Source organism: Lissotriton vulgaris, chromosome 2_1 (assembly GCF_964263255.1).
Source record: "Lissotriton vulgaris chromosome 2_1, aLisVul1.2, whole genome shotgun sequence".
In the NCBI taxonomy this organism is placed as follows: Eukaryota; Metazoa; Chordata; class Amphibia; order Caudata; family Salamandridae; genus Lissotriton; species Lissotriton vulgaris.
Window position 1 is genome coordinate 2,112,040,104 of NC_141687.1, and position 24,031 is coordinate 2,112,064,134.

Sequence of the window (24,031 nt, forward strand, 5' to 3'; positions counted from 1 at the left end):
CCTAATAACTCACTGGCACCCTCTGGTAACGGGAAATAACTATTACAACGCAGTCATTACAACACATTACATTTACAACACAGTCATTACAACGCAACAGCCTTTATATCGCATGCCTTTACAACGTAGCCATTACAACGCATGCCACTACAACGCATGTCACTGCAACGCATGCCATTACAACGCATTATAAGGTAAGTAATGGGGCATAGTAATTTTTAACACTGCACTATCCAACACTTACCCTACTGTTGCACTCACTGGAGCGGGAATTGTAATTTTTACCCCTACACTATCCAACATTTACCCTACTTTTGCATTCACTGGAGTGGGAATATAGTTTCACTGTTTATGTATGTTTCTATTTGTGAGCGTGTTTGTAAATATGTTTGTGAGTGCTTGGCAGTGAATGGGATTAAGCGAAAGTGTGTGTGTGAGTGTGTTTTTGAGCGTTTATGAGAGGTAAAGTGACTGAGAATCTGAGTTTGAGCCTGTATGAAAGTGAGTATGAAGGAGTGAGTGAAGCGAGTGAAGGAGTGTAAGTGCATTATAAGGAGTGACTGGTTGGAGGTTGTTAGAAGGAGTATAAGTGAGTCAGTGTATAGCTATCAATGGTGCAGCAGGGGCAGTTGGACCAGGGCCCAGAGTCAGTGAATGTGAAAGTACGAGTGTTTGTAAGTGTGGTTGTAAGTGAGGATGACTACCAGTGAGTATAAGTATGCCTGTGTGTGAGTAACAGTGAGTGGGGGTGAGTATGAGTGAAAATAAGTAAATGAGAGATTGTGATTTAGAGTGATTAAGGGGGATGAGAGTAACATTGGGTGAACTCCCGACAGGTATTGCGCCCCACTACTTTCAAAGGTCACCAGCTGCCACTGATCAGGGTACGCAATGTGCGGGAGAGTGTTCTTGCATGAACTGGGATAAAGACAGGATCTCATAGGGCTTTCTGAGTGTAATTATAATCCGGACAAATGGTGATCAAAATTATGGATTGGATTGCGGCCCAGAGTAATTACCAGTGACTGAGGTTCACTGAGCAATCCACTAATCACTTGTTTGTTTTCCTGCGCCTATACCATTTGTTGATGAAAGTAGACCACAGGAGGATACCAGAAAACCCAGCTGAGAACTGAGTGATTAGTATGTATCACAAACAACGTCTCAACAGGTAGTATTTAAAGACAGTTTTGTAAGACATGCACGTTAATTGCAAAAGGAGGAGAGAGGGAGGCACTAATGGTGGTAGCAACAAATGCAAAGAGTGGTCTGTAGTTAAATAAAGTAGAGCGGAAACAATGACGACACTCTTTTACATTGAATGTATGTGTAACCTGTACATACTGGTGCACATTTGTGCTTGTGAAAAACAAGGTGAACGGTGCAAGTGACAAGTGAGAAGGTCAGAAAAAAAGGAGGAAGAAGGCAAAAAAGTATTCGGTGACCGTTCAGAGAGGGTCATTTTCCACAATGAATGGTTACAAGTGACTGCCAAAAAGACCTCTAAAGATAAACAGAAACGTATCTAACATACTAACACCATTTATATGTACAGCACACAGTTCAAAGTACATGAACAGGTGAAAGAAAGTGGGTTATTTTTTAAGTTGCGGTTGCTCCCCGTAAGGAATAATACCACTTGTCAGAGTGAACCCCAAATTCTCTAAATTAACCTGCACTCATCAATGTGTAAAGTATTTATGCAGTACTAAAATAGTACTAAAGTCAAAATTAAAGGGCCGTTGATGACCTCGCAGCTGGGGAACCAGGTTCAAGTCTCGGCAGGGTCGCTCAACATTCTGTGATTCTCAGCAAATCACTTAATCTCCCCGTGCCTAACAAAAAAATGAATGTGTCCCTTTGCAACGGGTGCTGATGTAAAGCGTTCTAATACCTTCGGGTCTAGTTTGCGCTATATAAAACGTCACACACAAAAAAAAACAATGAAAATCCTGAATAAGAAAAATGGAGTAAACTTTAGTGAACAAAATGACGTTAAAATGACCAAAATCCAATAATGGGAACCAAAGATATGAATTTTTAAAGTATTAGGCAAAAATAGCACCAACAAGCACTAAGCATCAATGATAGTCTATGAAAGTGGTAGACCAAGACCTAGGCTTGGTTTCAAGCCGACTGCCATGGAGTATTGGTGAGATACACCAAGCAGGTTTATCCCAGTCAAAAATATTGCTGTCTGACTTGTTTTTTTTTAATGGAGTTAAAGTACTCCAGTGAGACAAGCTGGAAGCAGTATCCAAGGAAAGTGCAATACAATTGAATGACAGTGGTCTCCTACGCCGACGACACTCAAGCTACTCCAGGCATGACGCCACTAAGTTTCAAGGTGATCTTGCGGTAGTTGCCGCATGGATGACAGCTAGCTGCCTCCAGCTAAACACCGTGTGTTACAAACAACAGGGTTGTACCCATGAAGTCGAAGGGACCTGGGTGAGTTATCGTTACGGACAGAGGGGTCCCAGACATAAGGAAGCAATCGGTATAAAGAATACCACAAGAATAATTAACAATCATAGAAAAAGAAAGAGAAAACAAATCGAAAGTGCAGTGTTTTTATTCACAACGCACTTTGCCACCTCTTTATGGTTAAGACGATATCAAAGGAAACATTGGTATTTTTTCATTGGTTTTTTTGTGCCCACATAGGAAAGAGGGGGGAAGGGGTGCAGGGTAAAAATTGAAATGAAATAGTTGTGACTCACTATTCAATAAATTGTGACATAAACAACATACATTAAAGTTCATGTATATGTTCTTTTTGATGGTCCTCATCAATCGGGGCCACACGAGATATGCAAAAGTCAATACATCGTATTTTTACAATCAAGCTCCTAAACGGCTGTATGTATCCTGCTGATGGTAGGAGTTGATAGGGTAGATAGCAGTCTACGTTTCGACCCTAAGGTTTGTAGGTTGGCTGATCCTTACAACGCGGGTCTTCATCAGGACAAGGGGCAAGGGGAGGTTGCGTGGGGGGCTGTCCTCCTAGGGTTAAAGAGGAAAGTTGGAAATTAATTAGTAATGGGGGGCTCCACAGAGTCCCTATCGACCGTAGTGGAGGAGCCACTCGGTAGTTGCGTTAAAATACACTGAGGACTGTACAGGTAAAAAGAGCCACATAATTACTTGTGCTCTCACTGTTCAATTAAATCATGATTACCTTCCCGGGGTTGTGGGTCGGAAGGTGTCGAATGTTGCAAGGTTCACTCCGTAGACAATCTGGGGGAGCGAAAGGACTAGGTAAGGATCAGTTCAGTACGTTATAGAAGATGCATATTCTTAAATTGTGGCATTGATTACCTTGTGATCAGGAAGATCGGCTAGGAGGGTTCAATCGGCTGACCGTATCTAGAGAGGGCAAATACCTTTTTATCTGGTGTGTTGGAGAGTGAAGAAGGTGCAAGTTACACAGATTAGCAATCCGTATTGCTAATCTGTGTAACTTGCACCTTCCCTTTACAATGCTGGGCGTCAAATCACCATGTGGGTAGGTTCAAGCGAACAGGTGATCTACTGAAATATGTTTTTGCATGCGTGTTTTTCCCGTATCACAATATGCCGTGCGTCTAAACCACCCTGTCGGTAGGTTCACGTACTTACGAGGTCTCTATACAATATACTGAAAGTTGTTATGCGTCCATATTGCTACATCTTGTAATTATCGACGTAACATGCGCTCTAAACACTCTGTGGTAGGTTCACGTATGGGCACTTGGAGACGCCTAAGTTTACCTAGCAACCACCACATGTTAGTCTTTCTTCACTCTCCAACACACCAGATAAAAAGGTAACCACGCCCCCTCCCTGACTTACTTCCTGGTTACGGGAGACGCGATGAGCCACAGCCTTGAGACCCCGTACCAGCTCTAGAATAGTGATTGAACAGCTAAGCTCTACATGAGACCTACGTGTCATGTTTGAGTTACGCTCGAAAGATTCCTGCCTCCCAATACTCACTAGCCCTTCCATTTGCCCTCTCTAGATACAGTCAGCCGATTGAACCCTCCCAGCCGATCTTCCTGATCACAAGATTTTCCTGATCACAAGGTAATCAATGCCACAATTTAAGAATATGCATCTTCTATAACGTACTGAACCGATCCTTACCTAGTCCTTTCGCTCCCTCAGATTGTCTACGGAGTGAACCTTGCAACATCCGACACCTTCCGACCCACAACCCCGGCAAGGTAATCATGATTTAATTGAACGGTGAGAGCACAAGTAATTATGTGGCTCTTTTTACCTGTACAGTCCTCAGTGTATTTTAACGCAACTACCGAGTGGCTCCTCCGCTACGGTCGATAGGGACTCTGTGGAGCCCCCTCATGACTAATTAATTTCCAACTTTCCTCTTTAACCCTAGGAGGACAGCCCCCCTCGCAACCTCCCCTTCCCCCTTGTCCCGATGAAGACCCCCGTTGTAAGGATCAGCCAACCTACAAACCTTAGGGTCGAAAAGTAGACTGCTATCTACCCTATCAACTCCTACCATCAGCAGGATACATACAGCTGTTTAGGAGTTTGATTGTAAAAATACGATATATTGACTTTTGCATATCTCTTGTGGCCCCGATTGATGGGGACCATCAAAAAGAACATATACATGAACTTTAATGTATGTTGTTTATGTCACAATTTATTGAATAGTGAGTCACAACTATTTCATTTCAATCTTTACCCTGCACCCCTTCCCCCCTCTTTCCTATGTGGGCACAAAAAAACCAATGAAAAAATACCAATGTTTCCTTTGATATCGTCTTAACCATAAAAAGGTGGCAAAGTGCGTTGTGAATACAAACACTGCACTTTCGATTTGTTTTCTCTTTCTTTTTCTATGATTGTTAATTATTCTTGTGGTATTCTTTATACCGATTGCTTCCTTAAGTCTGGGACCCCTCTGTCCAGCTAAACACCAGCAAGTCAGAGGTGCTGCTGGTGGGAAGGGACCATGGGTTTATGGTATGAGTATTGGTGGCCCATGAATCTAGGCACCCCCCCTCCTAAACAGGTTGTAAACAACTTGGGGGTTTGGATGGACTCCTCTCTCAGTTTCCAGACTCAAAAGAAGAAAGTGGCGGGCACATGTTTTGGTTCATTACGCATACTTAAACCTATTTTAGGATTCTTTGATGCCCTGACAAGACAGATCATCATTGAAGCCTTGATTACATCTCGACTGGATTATGCAAACTCCCTGTACCTAGGGGCTAACAAGGCAGAAATACATAGGTTACAGAGAGTACATAACGCCACAGCAAGAGCTCTTTTGGGCATGTGCAGAGTTTATCCGGTGACCAGCACAATCCATCGCCTTCATTGGCTTCCTGTGGCGCAACGGGTTGAGTTCAAGGCTCTTTGTATAGCCTTTAAGATCTTGAAGCTCGCTTCCCCTAATATTTTGTCGGATCTGCTCTAGTTTTATGTTCCCACCCGTCAGCTTCGCTCCGCGGGCCAACATTTGCTGGTAGTCCCTCGGGTCAGGAGAACCCGAGCCGGAGGCCGTTCCTTCCAGTACAGAGCGGCGACTCTTTGGAACTCTCTGCCCCACCCCCCCCCCCCACCCATATTCGAGGCCTTAGCAACTTTTCTGAATTTAGGAAAGCTATTAAAACCTTTCTCTTTCCCACTGTGTAAGCTGTTCTGGTTCCCCCTGCGTTGTTGTTGCCTATCTGCTGTTAGCGCGAGACGCCTCTTGGCTGGTGCAGCTGTCGCGCTTTATAAATGTTTTAAATAGGAATAGAGTAGAATTGGACACCTTTGCTTCAAGGTACCCCTGATGGCTCCAGAAGTCTTGAAAGTTCAAGAAATAACTAAGTTTCAACTTTTCAGGGTTTTTGGACCCACTTACCTGGGTCACTCCCCTGGTCACTCTTAAGTCTTTAAAGGACAGGACTTAGGGGCCAGGACTCACTTCAGCAGAGTCCATCAACAAGGTCTAGTCCAGCTCTAGTTGGTGTTGGTCAGCTGGTCACATCAGAATAAAGGCCTCTTGCACCTTGTTGTGTCCCTGTAGCCACACAGTTGGTCAGCCAACTGACCCTTGCTGGCCACATTTTTGTACTGAGTGCAAGCGGGAGCAGGTCTAGGCCTCTCAGGTCACCACCAGAAGAACCTATCCTTTTCTGATCTTCCACAGGTACAGAAAGTGTACTGAGGAGGGTGCCCTGAAATGCCACATGTATAGTTGTCACTAGCTAGTTAGTGGGGATGACTCCAGTCTCCTCCCTAAGAAATGGGGTAAAAGTACCCGGGGGCAACTTTACCCACTTTTGCAGCAGTTTTTAATTACACTACTGTAACCAATCCCACAGTGCAGATTACTCCTAAAATTCAAGATGGATACACTTTTCTTCTCTTGTGCAGAGACTGTGTTCCCACCCAGAGGTGTGGCTAAGGAAATAAGCAGTCGCTTCTCTGTGGTCACTCAAACTACTCCTGGGGGTAACTCCCCTCCCACTGGGTTCAGTGCCATCCTGTCTGGGCAGGCAAAGGGTTTTCTTTTCGAGGTCTCACCTTATATTTACTTGTGAAAGAACAGGGCCCTTTACAAGTTTATGAAGTTCCAGGGTCCACCCTAACTGGTCTTCTTGCAAGAGAAGGGGAAGGAAAAAACCTCCGCACACTCAGGCTATTGTTCCTGTTCCGGAAGGAATTTCACATCACATATGACCAAGCACTGGCATACTAGCTGTCAGGTCAAGCACTGGCATGCCAGTTAATTAGCCCCCTGGAGGTTCAGGTGAAGCCGATGTTCCCAAATACTTAGCTAACGTTGTTGGCCATCAGTAGTTACGGATTAAAGATTATAATCTGTCATTGACATTTTCTAGGATCCAGCCACAACCATGCTACTGAAAATAGCTACCTTAATGGCAACTTTAATTTCTTACATATTCCACCTTCACTTTTAACTAACAGATACCCTACCTTGTAGGCGACAAAGTGTACTTAGGGGTGACTTATTATTAGTATTTTAAAGCAAGTTGTCCCAAAGGGTTACTTTGACAGGATTGACAGCAGGTGTTTAGGCTACTGCAGTCAGGCTACGCAGTGTAGGCCTGACACCATGTTTTACAGGCCAACCCTATGGATGGCCCCGTTGGTGCTGCTATCCACAGGTGGCATTCAACTTCCAAGCGTATAGGCAAAATAAATATGTTAATCGCGGTAAGCCAATTTAACTATGCTTAAGAGGGCACAGGCACTATACTGTTGTCTATCAAGGATACACGTGCACAGAGGTCTAAAAAAAGGTCCCAAAAAAGGAAAATTCCGAGGTGACCATTCTGAAAAGGCAGATTTCCTATGATAAAAAAGGACATTGATATCACAAATGTGTGCCTTGTACAACACATTCAGGCGTGGGATCATTTTGTAAATTACACAAACAGATGTTGATTATGGCTAACTGTAGACACAGAATACACTTATGCATGGTTTACATTAAGCACATTCGATCTCTCAGGATTGTAGCACATCGACCTGAGTGGGTTTATATTCAGCAAAGACAATGCACCTCCTGCAGAACATGTTTGTAGGGGCAGAATTTTCATCATGATTCCTGCTGCCTTGGCAGCTCTGTCAAGAAGTAGTAGGATTGTATTGTCTGTGTATGACAGCCCTGGTGAGGAACGTTTGTACTGCACAAAACAAATTAATATACCTACTGAAATTCTAAAAAAGACATTTGGGTGCTCTACTGAGAGATCTTAACCATATTTGCATTGTTCATAAATGTGTGGGTACCGCCTTTAGAAGTAAAGTACTGAAACTGGCCATGAAAAATATAGCAGCCCTGAGGTTTCTTCCAATACAAATGCGGGAGCCTTGGTCCTAAACATTGGTACTGTCCTTGAAAAGTATAACTGCTCTCACAAGAACAATAGGTTGGGCAGGGGTGTCCATGACCTGTGCTATTATCTTGAAAAAGGGAGTTGTGCCAACGCATATAATAAACCACTGCATACCACTGGTATGTAGCGAAATATGCAGTTCCACAAGTAATTTGAGGAGGTGTCCTAAAGTTGGACTCTAGGGCTTCTCCATTTGGAAACAAGGTGAACTGAATGATGTCAATGTTGGCAGGTAATCAGGATCTGAGACTGACGTATTCAAGTGATTTATTCTTGACTTGGTAATCCTGCCATCGTTTGGTGATAGGCATTGATCTATGTGCAACATGTAACATGTAACATGCACCTCTTCCTTCATTAGTATGACTAACATGACGTGAATGGAATCTGGTGAACAGCAATAAAATGCTGAAAAGATTCGTTTTTTTATTTTGATTGTTGTGAGTATACGCGAGCATTTGCAAGAACTACATTTGAAGGCCTATTGGTCATTGGACCCTCCCATGTGTTACTAGTTTCACTGTGCTACTTATTTCAGGCACCGTTGCACATTTATGAATGTTCCAAGGTGTTCTTCATAACAGGCACTGGTGCACTTTCATGGACGTTTCAAAGTGTTCCTTATTGCAGGCACTGTTGCATATTGATGGACGTTTCAAGGTGTTCCTTATAACAGGCACTGGTGCACATTGATGGATGTTTCAAAGTGTTCCTTATAACAGGCACTGATGCACATTGATGGACGTTTGAGAGTGTTCCTTATTGCAGGCACTGATGCACATTGATGGACGTTTCAAAGTGTTCCTTATAACAAGCACTGGTGCACATTGATGGACGTTTCAAAGTTTTCCTTATTGCATGCACTGGTGCACATTGCTGGACGTTTCATATTGTTCCTTATTGCAGGCACTGGTGCACATTGATGGACGTTTCAAAGTTTTCCTTATTGCATGCACTGGTGCACATTGATGGATGTTTCAGAGTGTTCCTTATTGCAGGCACTGGTGCACATTGATGGACGTTTCAAAGTGTTCCTTATTGCAGGCGCTGTTGCATATTGATGGACGTTTTAAAGTTTTCCTTATTGCAGGCACTGGTGCACATTGATGGACGTTTCAGAGTGTTCCTTATTGCAGGCACTGGTGCACATTGATGGACGTTTCAAAGTTTTCCTTATTGCAGGCACTGGTGCACATTGATGGACGTTTCAAAGTGTTCCTTATAACAGGCACTGGTGCACATTGATGGAAAATGTGATTATAATCTACTGTTTTATTGGTTTTGAGTTGTCATGTGTTTTTGAGTCGTTTTCACTCTGAAATATGTTATTGGGGGTCCTTGATTGAAATCATTTACAATCTGCTCTTAAGTATTCAGGTCTGTTTTGATGTGGCCCTTCTGTCTTGGAATAGCATGGTTTTCTTACAGGTAGTTTCACTGCATGTTAACTTTCCTTAAATCTTTGTTCTAATGTCACATTCACACGTTTTCACAAATCGATATTGCTTCCAAGAAATGCAGTTCACAGCTGTCATCTTTCTAAACGTATACATAAGAAATTATATATTAAGAGCGATATTAGCGGTCCATTAGTGGACCTGACAGGACAGGGGCGGGTAAGAGTCCATTGGATGCATTGGTGGATAATTGTAAAACATGTCACTGATATTCCACAAGCCTTCATAAGGCACGGATACATCTGAATATTCAGGGGAGACCCTGAAGAGTCAATGTGCATTGCATTGGAGAAGAATAATGGGGCATATTATCAAGGGGGTTTATCTCCGCTTCTTTGGCTTTAAAAGCCAAGAAAGCGGAGATAAAATTATCTCCCTATTACCAAGCTGTCGCTAACACCAGTTAGTGACAGCTAATAGGAGATAGCGACCATCTTGGGCCCCGCTTTGCATGTCAGTGATATTTATCACTAATGACATGCAAAGTGGGCGTGCCAAGATGTTAGCTACTGGAAACAGTCCCTAACATCGCTATCTCCTATTACCAACTTTTGGAGATATTCGCGCTAAGCGCGAATATCTCCAAAAGCTAACACCTGCCCTGAGCAGTTCTTAGCCATGTTATCCAATGGGAGGTGGATAACATGGCTAAGAGCATTTGCTCGATAATGCATGAATATCGCTGACTTTTCAGCGATATTCATGCATTGCGGCCGTTTTTTATCGCATTTGCGATAAACCTTGCTAATAGCAAGGTTTATCTGCGATAAAAATCGCCGATGTGCGGCGATAATTTTTGTCTCTAAACAAGTTAGAGACAAAAATTATCGCTAGTTGTTGGTAATATGCCCCAATGTTTTCCAAGTCAGTTTCATTTATTACGAGTGAAAATAGGAAGCAATGGTAAATGAGAACATCATGTTTGAGGCCTAACATTACACATAGCAGTGGTCACAATTCAGAGAGATTCTGAAAGGAAACGGCCGAGGGGTACACCAGGGACAGTTTTGATGTCTTACATGAGTTATCTACGTATATGAAGCATAATGAATAATAATGGAAGTATAAGCTGCTTGGAAAATATGTATATGATCAATGCATTTTGATTTTTCTTTCAGAGATTGGGGCCTCCTAATAATCTGCACATCCTCGTCAGGGACGTGAAAAAGGTAGGTTGTCATTTATATTCCATTATCTCTTAGCACACACATGAACGCTAAGCTAATACACTGCATATGATGATGATTTACTTCAAAAGCAGGAGGCACTATGGTCCGACTCGAAACGACACTGCTGTAACAAGGGGACTGGAGCAGCAAACTCTCTGTCCCTATTGTGCAATGTATTTTACCCAAAGTGGAAAGTGCCATTTTGAGTCGCCTGCTTTCTGTGCACAGCAATTTACCTTTGTGAGGTCATTTCAGAAGGCTGTTTTGTTTGGGACACATACTATAGATAGCGTTTCTGAAAGCCAAACAATTAACATGTCCGCGCTTATGTTCAATTAACACAAACAGGAGTAAATCTCGATCCATTTATGTCCAACATTGAATAACATTTGAGGTCAACCACAACAATTCTGCTCAGATTTAGGTGGTTCAAAAAAGCTATTGGAAAAACAATGCCACAAGCATTGGCTATGCTGATAGGTCTGGCTATTAATGAAAAGTGTCTCTTCAGTCACTGATGGCTTTAGGCACTCAATACGTCATCATGCTTGCACTCTGTCACTCATTCTTGAACTCAATCATCTATTCATCCACCTATTCTTACTCATTCCACTTAAGCATTCATAATAAAGTAGACACACATTCGACATGGATAAGGAATATAAACTCAAAGAATAAGAGTAGTAAGAAGAAAACTTACATTTGGGTGCATGTGCTTGTAATACAAAAATAAAATTAAACATAGAAGCGTGAAACTATCTTGCAATGGTATTGTATTAGGTGTATCATTGTGTAAAGAAATGTGTTGGCCATCTTGGGTCTGTAAATTAAAAATGCCCTATGCACAATACCATTCCAAGGCAGCCACTCATTAAACAACGCACTGGGCATCGACCATCGAATGCTAAAGTGCATGGTGTGTCACTATTATACTAAGCCAATGTGAACACATAGTGCCTCTAAACATGGTGGCCATTTTGGAGTGGTAAAAAAATGATGCACTATAGTCAGTAGAACTCCTAGATGGCCTGACAATTCAGAAATAGTGGTTGCACAGGATGCAGCACATTGCAGATGAAATGAGTACATGCTAGCAGCCCAGTAGGACTGACTGACAAACTGCAGGATACTCATAAAAAAGAGAATAAACGAAACAATAGGGAGCATCTATCAAAGGAAAAACGAAATAACTGGCCATTAGCCTAGATGACGAAGCAGACTCATTATCAGGCAGATGTGCACATGTGATCTTACCAAATTCCATTACTCACTGGGCAATAAAGCCAATGGCAAAAATGTGGTAAACGAATGCTCTAAGCAGTATGCTGTCATGGGAAGAAGTACATGAGATTGACACTCACAGGAAACGTCATGCCCGAAGACTCTCTAAAAATGAATATGTATGTTTTTGTGTTTTTTACAAGGGCCTGGCAGACACTAATCCATTTGGGAAAGTCTAACAAGGACTGTCACAGTTTTAATAGTCTACCCAAAAGGGTGTAGCCTGGATGTACCCAACATCTAAACCTGTACTTTCTAAGTTAATATGTGAGAATCCTTGTAATAATATACAAGTCTTCAGCCTTCAGCACAGTGTAATAATAATTCAGCCTTAAAGGTCTATTTGCGTTAATATATACATTTCTCAATACGCATGGCAGGCCTACTGCTTTTGTTGTAACTTTTCATAATAACCCGGTTAGGTCTATGGTATCTGACAAAACTTTTTCAAGATCAACCAATCAAGCTTAAATCCACCTTTAAAGGCCTACTAGCTTTTACATATTAATTTTTCAATACCTAGGTCGGGCCTATCACCTTTGTTGTAACCTTTTGTAATAAGCAGTGTAGACTGTATCCTGAATCAGTGGCTTGACACCAGAACCAAATCAGTCTTGCTGTTTTGAGCATAGTCTTTCACATGACACAAAAAAATACAATACAAGCACATACATTATGTCCAATCAAATTATATACTGCAGGGAATTGACGTTTGGGTGGAGCCAAATTCCCTCAAGCCACCTTTTGGAATTCTCTTCCCCTGCCTATAAGGCAGAGCCCTGATCTTCTTACTTTCAGACACTCTCTCAAGACTTGGCTTTTTAAACAGGCTTACTGTTAGAGTATTATTCTGTGTTATGTTCTTCTCCGATAGCGCCATGAAGCCTACGGGCGTACGCGCGCTTAATACATAAATTTTAACATAACATAACATAACAATCAGTAGTCCAAAAATTACAAATAAGTACAAAATGACAGTCATGCAAATAATATACTACCCTTCCTAAAATTGCATCACAAGGATTCTCAAAGTGCAAATCATCTACTCTTAGGCATTGTCTCAGAGAGTAAACAAACCACTACTATGGCTACTTTATTAATTTGTAAGATTCCCTGTAACAAAACACCTCTCTACAAGCTTTAACAGAGTGTAAGGACAATCCACCCTTAAAGGCCTGGTGGCTTTTGTGCATGATTTCTACAATAAATAGGTCAGACCTACTGCCTTTGTTGTAACATTTCACTATCTTAATCCCACCTGATACATCACAACACCTCCTGTTCAAGATCTGCATCACAGCCAACTTCATATTGTGCAAATCCTAGTATATGGACCACCAGGACCCCACACCAATTTGTCCAGTGATATCACAGACTTCATCATCCCTGCATCAATTCCAGCACCTTCATCCTCTTTGGAGATCATAACTTTCACCTAGAAGGCTACACCAACCCAAACTCTACGGCCCTTTTAGAAAACCTAGGAAACCCCGACCTCACCCAGCACATTACAGAACCCACCCACACCACCCAACACCTATTGGACCTGATTTTCTCCTCAATCAGTAACATCACAGTTGACAAGCCAGCACCATTGCCTGGACAGACCACATCCTTGTCAGTTTCAGCATACCCACTGGAACCGACCGCAAGAGATGGAAAAACATCACAGAAGAAGAGTAGGATCCTGCCCTCTTCTGCGTAGCACTTGCCAAAAGCCATCAAGAACCTCAACAGCTGGATCACCGCATTCCCAGACACCCTGGCTCCTCTCAAGAACATCTCAATGGCAAGAGCCCACCCACAGGTACTCAGGCTGACAAAACACCACTGCAAGCAACTGGAGCACAAATAGACAACAGATCATACACCACAGATAAACACATCTTCAAACCAGCCCTAGGACATTACTATCAGGAGATACAGAACACAAAAGGGACAGTTCAGTTCTTGCAGATTAAATTTACAATGCCACTAACACAGCAAGGAAATCTTTGTCATCAGCAAAGATATCAACATGTCTCCTTCCACCTCCAGAAACATCACACCCTCACAATACCTTTGCAAAAAGCTGCTCTCAGAATTCTTCTGTAATAAAATCACCTCCATATGCAGCATCTTCATCCCTCAACCAGACCACATCACCGTCTCAACTCAACTTCACCGAATAATAAACCCTGACCTTGTGGATTTTGATGGTGGTTACCGCTGACCTTATGGCCTGCGGGCACCACCATCGAAATCGCACTGCCACACATACCATTCAGTCTGGGGGTCCATCTGATACTTCCCTTCACCAAGGGACTCCTATGGATCAGTAAAGTAACAACACCCATTCCAATGCCTCCATCAACTCAGACTCATCCGGGACACATGTAAACATGGTTCCATCATACCTCTGTTCAGAAAACCAGCTGCTGACCCATATATGCTCTTCAACTACAGACCCATCTCCCTCCTACCATCCCTGTCAAAAGGTCTTAGAGAAGCTTATCAACTGACACCTCACCAACCACTTCATCAGCTACCAGCTCTTTAACACGATGGAGTCCGGATTCAGGCTCAACCACAGTACAGAAACAACACTCATCACCACTGCAGATAATAACCCTTATGATCTTTGACGGAGGTGACATGGCAGCTGTCATTCTCCTGGAACTCTATACAGTATTTGACACAGTCTCACATACCACCCTCATCAGGTGCCTGCACAAGATCATGGCAACCTGACATCTTGCTCCTCAGAACCCAGACAACTCAGCTGAGGAGTGCCTCTAGATTCATTGCTCAGCTGTACACTCTTCAAAGCACATATCATCCCACTGGCCAAAGTCATTCGCACAAATGACATAAGCACTCTGTCCTACGCTGACTACATACAACTCATATTATTCTTCTCAGACAAGCCCCCTAACACAACAAACACATTCAGCGCCTGAATAACTGAAATCACTAATTGGATGAATGCTAACAGTCTCAAGCTCAACACTAAAAAGACAGAAGTTATAATCTTCTGCTAGAACACCTTATCTTGGAACTTCAACTGGTGGCCGTCCAAATTTGGACCCACACCCACTCCCAGAACCAATGGCAGGAACCTCTGATTATCAGCAACCACAAACTGGACATGACTGCACTAGTCAATGCTATCCCTTCATTCTGTTTCCACACCCTGAATATGCTGAGGAAGCTCTTCATTTGGCTTCCAAGCAACACTAGAAAACTGTCACTCACGTTCTAGTCACCAGTAAGTTAGAATATGAGAACACCTTATATGTCAGGATCATCAAGCAACTCACTAAAAGACGGCAAACCATCCAGAACTCTGCTGCCAGACTCGTCCTCAACCTCCCACACAGAACTCAAATCAAACCCTACCTCACGGAGCTCCACTGTCTCCTGATACACAAACACACTCATCTCAAACTCCTTACAGCCACACATTCAAGGCACTGCACAATTTAGGCCCCACCTACCTGAACCGTTGCATCTCCACAGCACAGGATTCCTATTTGCATTCATCCAATACATACACAGAACCAGATCAGGAGGACAGGCATTCTGCTACAGGGCTCCTAAAGTTTAGAACGGCCTTCCACTCCACATCAGAGCCTCCTACTCTCTTCTTGAATCTCCAAAGAAGCTGATGAACTGGTGTTTCAATTAACCAGCCTACCATAGGTAAGGCTAAACACACACACAATGTCAGCACCAAGATGCCCTGATAGGTGATAGTGCACTTTTCAAATGAACATTCTAATACCCATATAAGGCCAATAATCTTGATCAATGGCTGGTAACCATACCCAACTCAGTTCTGCTCTGTTGAGTATAAGCTTTCCCACAAGGTGAAAAAAAAGTGCATTACATTTCAGAATACGTATGTCAGGCCTTCTACCTTTGTCAGAACTATTCATAATAAACAGATGAATACACCTTTTTTAGTACAAGCACACAACTTCTGCTCACTCAGCATTTGGACTTGGGAGAATCAACATTTTGGCTGGATCACAGCCCCTCACTCAGTAATCATAAAGTTGCAAATATGTATAAAGTTATAGTTGCAAAACAACATTCCACCCTTTCTTAAATGACCTACCAAATATTCTCATTGTGCAAATCTTTTACCTCAGGTAATTGTCTTGGGGGAAGACCAACTCCAAAATCTTTGCCCTCTGTGTGAAACTGCAAGATTTCCTGTAACAAAATACCTGCCTATAAGCTTTAATACAGTATAATGACAAATTCACCCTTAAAGGCCTATCAGCTTTTACATTTCCTTTTTCACAATAATGCCTTTGTTGTACCTTTTAATAATAAATAGATCAGGCCTCTAGCTTTGATCAATGGCTTGTCACTGTAACCAACTCAGTCCAGCACTGTTGAGCATGTGCGTCCCTACAAGAAAAAAAACCTGCAATATAAGCACTCTTTTTCAGTGTAAACAAATAACTTCTGCCCAATCAAAATCTGTACTTATGAACCCAATATTGGGGCGGAGCGAGAGTCCCTGTCTGTAGCGTATATATATATATATATATATATATATATATATATATATATATATATATATGTAGTTATAGTTAGGATTTTTTTCAATGTTAAAGTTCAAAATTCTATTTGGAATAACTTTGGCGCCGGTTGACGAATCTGACTGAAAATTTCCTCAAAATGGCCTCGCGGCGTTCCGGTCCTTCCCTGAAAGTTTGGGGGGGATTCATCAAGCGGGGGCCGAGATAAAAGGGGGGTCCCAAAACGCGTTTTCCCCATGTTAATTTCCATAGGGCGGTCGATTTCACTTTTAGCCCGAACGGCTGAATGGATTTACACCAAACTTGGCAAAATTGTAGGGACTGGTAGCCCGATGTGCCTTTGCTATGTCTCAAGATATGTGCTCCAGTAGATTTTGAGAAATTTAGGTTTAAAAACATATATATATCTGTAGGCGCGCCCCGGCACGCGCTCCGGGGAGCGCCCCGGGCGCGACACGCGAGGTGCGCACGAAATCTGATTGGCTCTTCGGTGTCTGTAAACATTTGAAACAGTCCGGAGCAGCCGCCATTTTGTGTCTCGGTAGTATCGAGACACAAGAGGTGGCCAAAACAAAGGGGGAAATTACCATGAGGGGGCAGGGTAGATCCCCCCTGACCGCCTAGGTTTGATGTGGGGGCTTAAAAAGGGCCCTGCGGGGCAAAACATTTTTTGGGGGGTTTGGCGCGGGGGGCGTGCCCGGTACGCGCACCGGGGAGCGTACCGGGGAGCGTACCATGAGGAAAAATGAATGATAGAGTTTTTTAAAAATGTTGCCTTTTTTTAGAAATTGGAGGTAGTTCTAAAAAGAACTGGGTTTTTTTCTTCTTTTTCTTGTTTTATATTTTTTATATTGTTTTTTGAACGTTTTGTACTTTTTTTGGATTTTCTGAACAGTTTTAGATTTTTTTTTGTATTTTTCATGGGGAAAAACGAAAAAACAGGGAATTGAAAATGGCTCAACTGGAGCAAAAAACTAAAAGAAAAGAAAAAATTAGGGTTGATTGGGGCATTTATGGTTGTCCCCAGCAAGGACGATGAGCTTTACGCTCTGTTCTCCGTAGGAGATGGTCTTCCCACAAAATGTACAGAAAATTCTGAAATCTGCAAATCGGGGCTAAATGCACAGCATCGTCTCACTTTCCTCTGGTGCAGACGCAGTGGGTTGTTTCCTTTTTGAGCTGGTTCTTGTTGATCGGGGAGGGTTACTGGCCAGTTCCCTCATTTCTGCAGCAGAATAGTTTATAGGATGTTTGCGCTGCATATGGCGTATCATTGTGTAGTTCCCAAATGAATATTTTTTATTTGGGTTTCCCCTGGAAAGTTCCATGCCACAAATTTTGCAACTGACCTTGGGTGCATTTACTTTTTTTCCCCCCTCTGGGAGAGTAAAAAACTCCCAAATAATGTGTGGTCTTGGCTGGTATGGGGTATTGTGTTCTTCCAGCCATCTTGAAGTCCCCTCCTCCTCCTCCTCCTCTTCCTCTTCTTGAAGACCACCAATGATATCTTGAGGAGGTCCTTTTGGTGGTTGTTGTGGTGGTGGTGGTGCAGATGCACCAGCTGCTGCTACTACTGAAGCCATTATTTTGAGAAAAAAAAGTAGAGAGAGCTACAAACAGGTCTTCCTAAGTCAAAGGACAAAGTCAGAATAAGGAAAAAAGGTGGGGTCTTTCATCCTTTTGAAAAAAAAAATTTCTTGAACCAATGAAAAGTGTTATTTTCAGGTCACATGACCAGGGGCTTCATCATTATGAAACCAAAACTGTTATGAACCAATGAAAATTGTTATTTTCAGGTCACATTACCCGACGCGCCCCGGGGCGCGCCCGAGGGCGCGGCCCGGGTCACGTCGCGTAAGCGCGTCAGATGTTTACGTTGCGCGATCGTATTCGCTCGAGTGCTTCCGGGTGCGCTTACGCCATACGTATCACGCGGACGCGGCTACGCGATGCGTCATGATCATGTTTTCGTTCGCGATATTGGCGCTTACGGGACGCTCCCCTGAGCGCGCCCGGGGCGCTTTATAAAAGTACGCTTTTCGGGGCGCTCCCCGGGGCGCGCACCGGGAGCGCTCCAAAGCAAAAAATAAAAAAATAAAAAAATAAAAAACAAATTGGGAAAAATTGTAGGAACTGGTAGCCCTATTCTTAAGTGGTTTTTACGAAAATTTACTTTGGAAAAATATATATTGTGCTACATTGGGCTATATATATGTTAGAGCCAAAATGTAGCCCAAATGTAGCCCAATGTAGCCCAAAGATGGCCACCAGAGACAAAAAAAAAAAATATAGCCCAAATATCAGCCAGATGTAGCCCAACTGTAGCCCAATGACAGAATGTACCCGAGTGTTCTAAACAACTAGAGCGCTACCAGTCTTACTTATAAAGTGAGACTTATAGTTAGGAATTAGCATTAAAAAAACCTATGAAATTCACTGAAAAAACCATAGGTTTCAGACCAGTTATAGTTAGGAATTAGCATTTAAAAAACCTATGAAATTCACTGAAAAATACATAGGTTTCACACCAGTTATAGTTAGGAATTAGCATTTAAAAAACCTATTAAATTCACTGAAAAAACCATAGGTTTCACACCAGTTATAGTTAGTTGGAAATTTTACTGACATAAAACCATTGAAATTCCCACGTTATAGTTAGTTGGACTCTCGATAACTTGCGCGCCTGCAATGCACTGCTGATGACGTCACACCATCCTTGTGACAGAGTGACAGACCTGTTTTCAGTGTAATGTAACCCTTGAAACACATATTCAAAAATAGAAACTAACATTTTCAAAAGAATGGAGATACCCATACTAGTTACAACAACCAATTCAGTAATTCCACCATCTATATACACGTCCACTCATTCGCCAACAGTTCTATATAGTCACTCATACATATACTCACTCATCATATGTAGTGATACACATATACATCCTGTTACACACTGACAGTCATCCAAAAGTTACTCGCACACATACTCACACATGCAAATAAACTATGGAACATCCATTTATTTGCATATACAGCTATACACACACTACCACCTTACTTCTAAGGAAACTTACACATACTTACTCTCTTAAACAATCACTTATAGAAACACATACTTATTTAAACAGGAACTCTTACAATCTCTCACTCTCACATATACTCACTTATATACATCAATACTCACATATACTAGATTAAAACATATACTGATAAAGACACTAGTGAGACAGTCATTCACTCACTAACACACACATATACACACTCATCCACCCATACAGTTTTGCACATATGCTGTCTTCAAAACACATACAAACAGTGAGTCAGTCATTGATACATCTATGTGCTAAGTAATACCCCCACCAAACCATACAGACACTCATACTGATACTAAAAAAACATCTAATAACCCATATACACACACATGTAGCTACTCACCAACCCATGCAGCCACTTATACACAAAGTGAAACACTGATACATATATTTAAATATTTAAACATTACTCGCTAATATATGTATTCACTAAGATACACTTAATAAGCAGTTAACCAATCAATTTTTTTTTTTAAAAACATCCATTAAGACACTTATTTAAACATTTATTATTCCATCGACCTTTACATATGCATATATAAAACATATTTATTTTTCAGAAAGACACACATTCACTGGATGGTGTCATCAGTGATGTCATGAGTGATGTCACTAACCATGTCATGAGTGATGTAATATGTGACGTCATCAGCAGTGCATTGCAGGCGCGCAAGTTATAGTGAGTCCAACTAACTATAACGTGGGAATTTCAATGGATTTATGTCAGTAAAATTTCCAACTAACTATAACTGGTGTGAAACCTATGGTTTTTTCAGTGAATATATATATATATATATATATATATATATATATATATATATATATATATATATATATATATACCCGTTTGTGGCTCTTCTAAACGGGAAACCTTGTTTGTTGGATATATATATATATATATATATATATATATATATATATATATATATGTGCATATACATATACACATACATATATACATGTATATATGGGCATACATACTTGTTCGTGTTACATATCTTCAGCAACACATAGAGGATCAACAAGCATAGCCATGAATTGCGACTGGGAACCTTGAAAACAGCATTGTGATTGCATGAATGATTCCTTGGACAAGGGTGGGAGTGATCTTGCCAAGCCCCCAAACCCCTTGCCTTGTTGAAGCACTAGTGAGGGCTATCTATTGCCATTCCAGCAACCCTCAGGCATCCCAACCTCTCCCTGTTAATAGCCTCAGGAGTCTTCTACAAGTATCAAGGAGGGATGAGATGCTCTAGCAATTCCCGACCACCTAATTAAGTAACTGCAAGCCACATTACCTATAGATCTGCATGCCTCTACTACATGGTTCTAGGAAGATTATCCCTCAGTCTCCGGGTAGCCACACTATGGCATCAGGGTGGAAGCCAATAAGATTGCAGGTGTATATAAATCCTCGTAGCCCTTGTAGAATTTCTGGGGGCACCTAGCAAGGACGAGGTGGGAAGTGGTTGGCTGATAAAACCCTTTCACGCCCTTCAACAAATCTGTGGGTGGTGGGCCAAACCAAGAAATGCCCCCAATCCTAGGCAAGGAAACATACATCCAATCACAACGCTCCTTTTGATATTTTGTGTGATCCCGTTTTGTTGTGTTGTCTGTTTTATTTTCCACATGTTGCTGAAGATGTGTAATGGCTGTACAAAATACATGCATGCACAACCAGTACTTACCTTTTCTGCTAACCTTCATAAGAGCCAAAGAAAATTCGCCCACCCAAGGAAAGGCATCAAATAGAACTTACTACTACAAGGCTGTTCACTTTGGTGTATTTTCATTCAGCTGATGTTTTGTACTTTGCTGAGCATCATGCCTTTGGGGATTACAGTTTTAAAACTAAAAAACACTTTGGGATAAACCCACCAAATTTGGCAGTGTGAAAGTGAGTATTTTGCACTTTTCTTTTTCCTAATTATTAATCTTATTGCGGTTACACGAATAGGGGATGCAGGGGGTTTCAAAGTTAATATTAATGTATGGAGTGGTTTTCCTTAACCTGTTGCATGCTGAGCCACGGGCAGCGTTTGCTCATAACGGCGTGGAGCTGTCATGCCACCTCCGCTCCTCCCACGCGGCCTGTTCTATCGAATGAATGAGCGGTGAAGTCATGACAGAACCATGCCGTCATGAGCACACACCGCCCGTGACTCATGACGACATGGAGCCGTCATGAGCACCGAAGCACCGCGCTCACCCACAGCCCCCCACACTGTGGCAGAATTTGCTGCGCAGGGAAGGGGTTAAGTAGAGAGGCACATATTTGTTACACACACAAGTATATTGCTAAACGTAATGTTGTAAACTAAGAAAAAGCCTGGTGCTTTGCCTCCCAGGCCCTTAGGGAGATTGTAGTATTGATCAATAAAATTAGATGCATTTCTGAGCGGATGGAATACCAACAACATTTTTTTTTCATAAACATTCAAAAATATATTTAAAATAATAGTCTATCCATTTCACATAGAAAACAGAGATTTGTTTTGATAAACGTATCTTCACAATGTTCTTTCTTCTCAAATTGCCATTAAATCATCTTCAAAGCCCGCCAACATGTGTTTCGCTGTCATTGATAGAAGCCGAAATGCTGTCTCGCTGCAAGGCACTCCATTGAGTCAATCACAGATATAGATTAATACGAAGAGGAAGCTCAAAGCTTTCTATGAGTTACAAGTGCATGATCATAAACTAAGGATAACATGGAAGATTTAAATATTGATTAATATGAAGTGGAAACTCAAAGCTTTCTAGTAGTTAGTTACATGGAGATAATTATAACTTGAGAACAAAATGGAAGATTTAGATTGAAGTGGATTTCACTAATAAAAGATAGCGATGGGCAGAATTAAGCCTGTGCCCTGCACATTTTGAACTGATCACATGCCTTGAATAGTAGGGGTGTCTGCAAAACACATGGTGGCTAGAAGTGTATCATAATTCATGACCCACTCTAAGCTTTGTGGCTCTTGTGTAAGAATTAACACTGTCTGTTTCACTACTGTTCATTTTCCATTTCCTATTGTTCACATGGATTAACTGTCCTTGTCTTGTTTTTCATGTCTGTTCATTCATCTCTCTCCTGCTTCCATCTCCATGCAATGGCTTCCAATCATGCAGCGAATAACTCGGGGATTCAGTTGGGTTCACATGGAGGTGATTTGTTTTGTCTGGACTGTTGTGTCTTTTAGATACCACTAGTTAGACTGGCAGTTGTGCAACACTCTATAGATTTATGTAAACTGAATAATGTTCTACAAACTATTTAAACCATGGCATAAACAGAGGCGGATCCCAAATCTTACCACCGAATGTTAACATTAAGCCGCTGTAATTCCACAATAGGAGCAAAGCAAAGTACTTTACATGATGACCTACCTGTGAAGTATGGGTTCATATAAAGGTTCCTGTGCATGAATCCTGGATAAAGTACTAGAATTGGCAGGTATTAGATAGAATCTAAAGCAATATGAAAGTAGGATTTAGCTATGATAAATGTACATTTTAAGATACCTTCTACATGTAAAATGATGTTAAACAATATACTGACGTGAGTGTGGAAGGAACAAGGCAGTTATGAAGACCAAATCGAAATGTAACAACACATTTCTATTGCACCTTAATGTCAGATATACTGCAATGGTCATTAAAAGGTAAAACTACTTGGAATGTGTTTAATTCGTGCACTGACATACAAACTCATTGATCAGACATGTATGTAGGCACACAAAAGTGAGCACTGAGGGATCCTAACATCTTTCCACTTGTATGCATTTAAAGGAGTAAGAACCCAAAATGTGCATTATTAAAACCGACTTTCGATGACAGAGAGAAAAGTTGTTCCTTTTGTAAACCAAATCCTCCAGTATTACACCAAATATAAAGAATCGGATGGGCGGGTGGCAATACTGTTAACCCGTGTCCACGCCGTCTTATTTCATGTATATACTACTACTACTAATAAACACATTGCCGTGCTTCATATGTTTCAATATACTGACACTTAAAACGAAGGTGCTACGACATGACAGCATGTATAGCTATGTCCTTATATCTAGACCAGGACTTTCATTTGGACATTTCGGGCCAGATGGAGGTCGCCCAATACCGGTCCGTAACGGCCGAAATCACTGAATTTCGGCCGTTACCGACCGGTATTGGGAATTTGTAATGTAGGAGCCCAAAAAATACCGATCCGGTAAATACGAATCGGTAAATACCGAATCCGATGTTACCGAATCGGTATTTACCGATTCGATATTTACCGAATTGGTAGATGATATGTAGCAAGCACATTTAAGAGTGCTCATGTGTATTAAGGATTCGGTATTTACCACCAACTGATAGTTGGTGGTAAATATCGAAAACTTTAAAAAAAGCTATTTTGTGCTTTTTTCAACTGTGCCATGTGGCAAACATATATGCCCTTAGGGCAGGGGTCTTCAAGCTTTGGAGCGCGACCCCCGGGGGGGCCGTGGAGCGATGGAAAGGGGGTTGCGTCTTCCAATTACTCTGCCCAGGCCCAAGGACTTCAGCCCCCCTCCTCCCCGTCTGTGTCTCAGCCCGGGCTGCTGCAGTGCAGCTCGAGCTGCTGTGGGATTGACTGGGCAGTGTCTG

General features: G+C 41.9%; 1 protein-coding gene across 1 annotated transcript in view; it reads left to right on the top strand.

Moving 5' to 3' along the window:
* LOC147733785 (transient receptor potential cation channel subfamily M member 1-like) overlaps window positions 1–24,031 on the top strand; it is a 220,837-nt gene that overhangs the window by 38,394 nt on the left and 158,412 nt on the right. Inside the window, exons 5-6 of the mRNA XM_086958380.1 lie at window positions 10,450–10,500; window positions 22,535–22,570. Coding sequence (XP_086814506.1) covers window positions 10,450–10,500; window positions 22,535–22,570 — 87 coding nt within the window. The remainder of the gene's footprint in view (window positions 1–10,449; window positions 10,501–22,534; window positions 22,571–24,031) is intronic.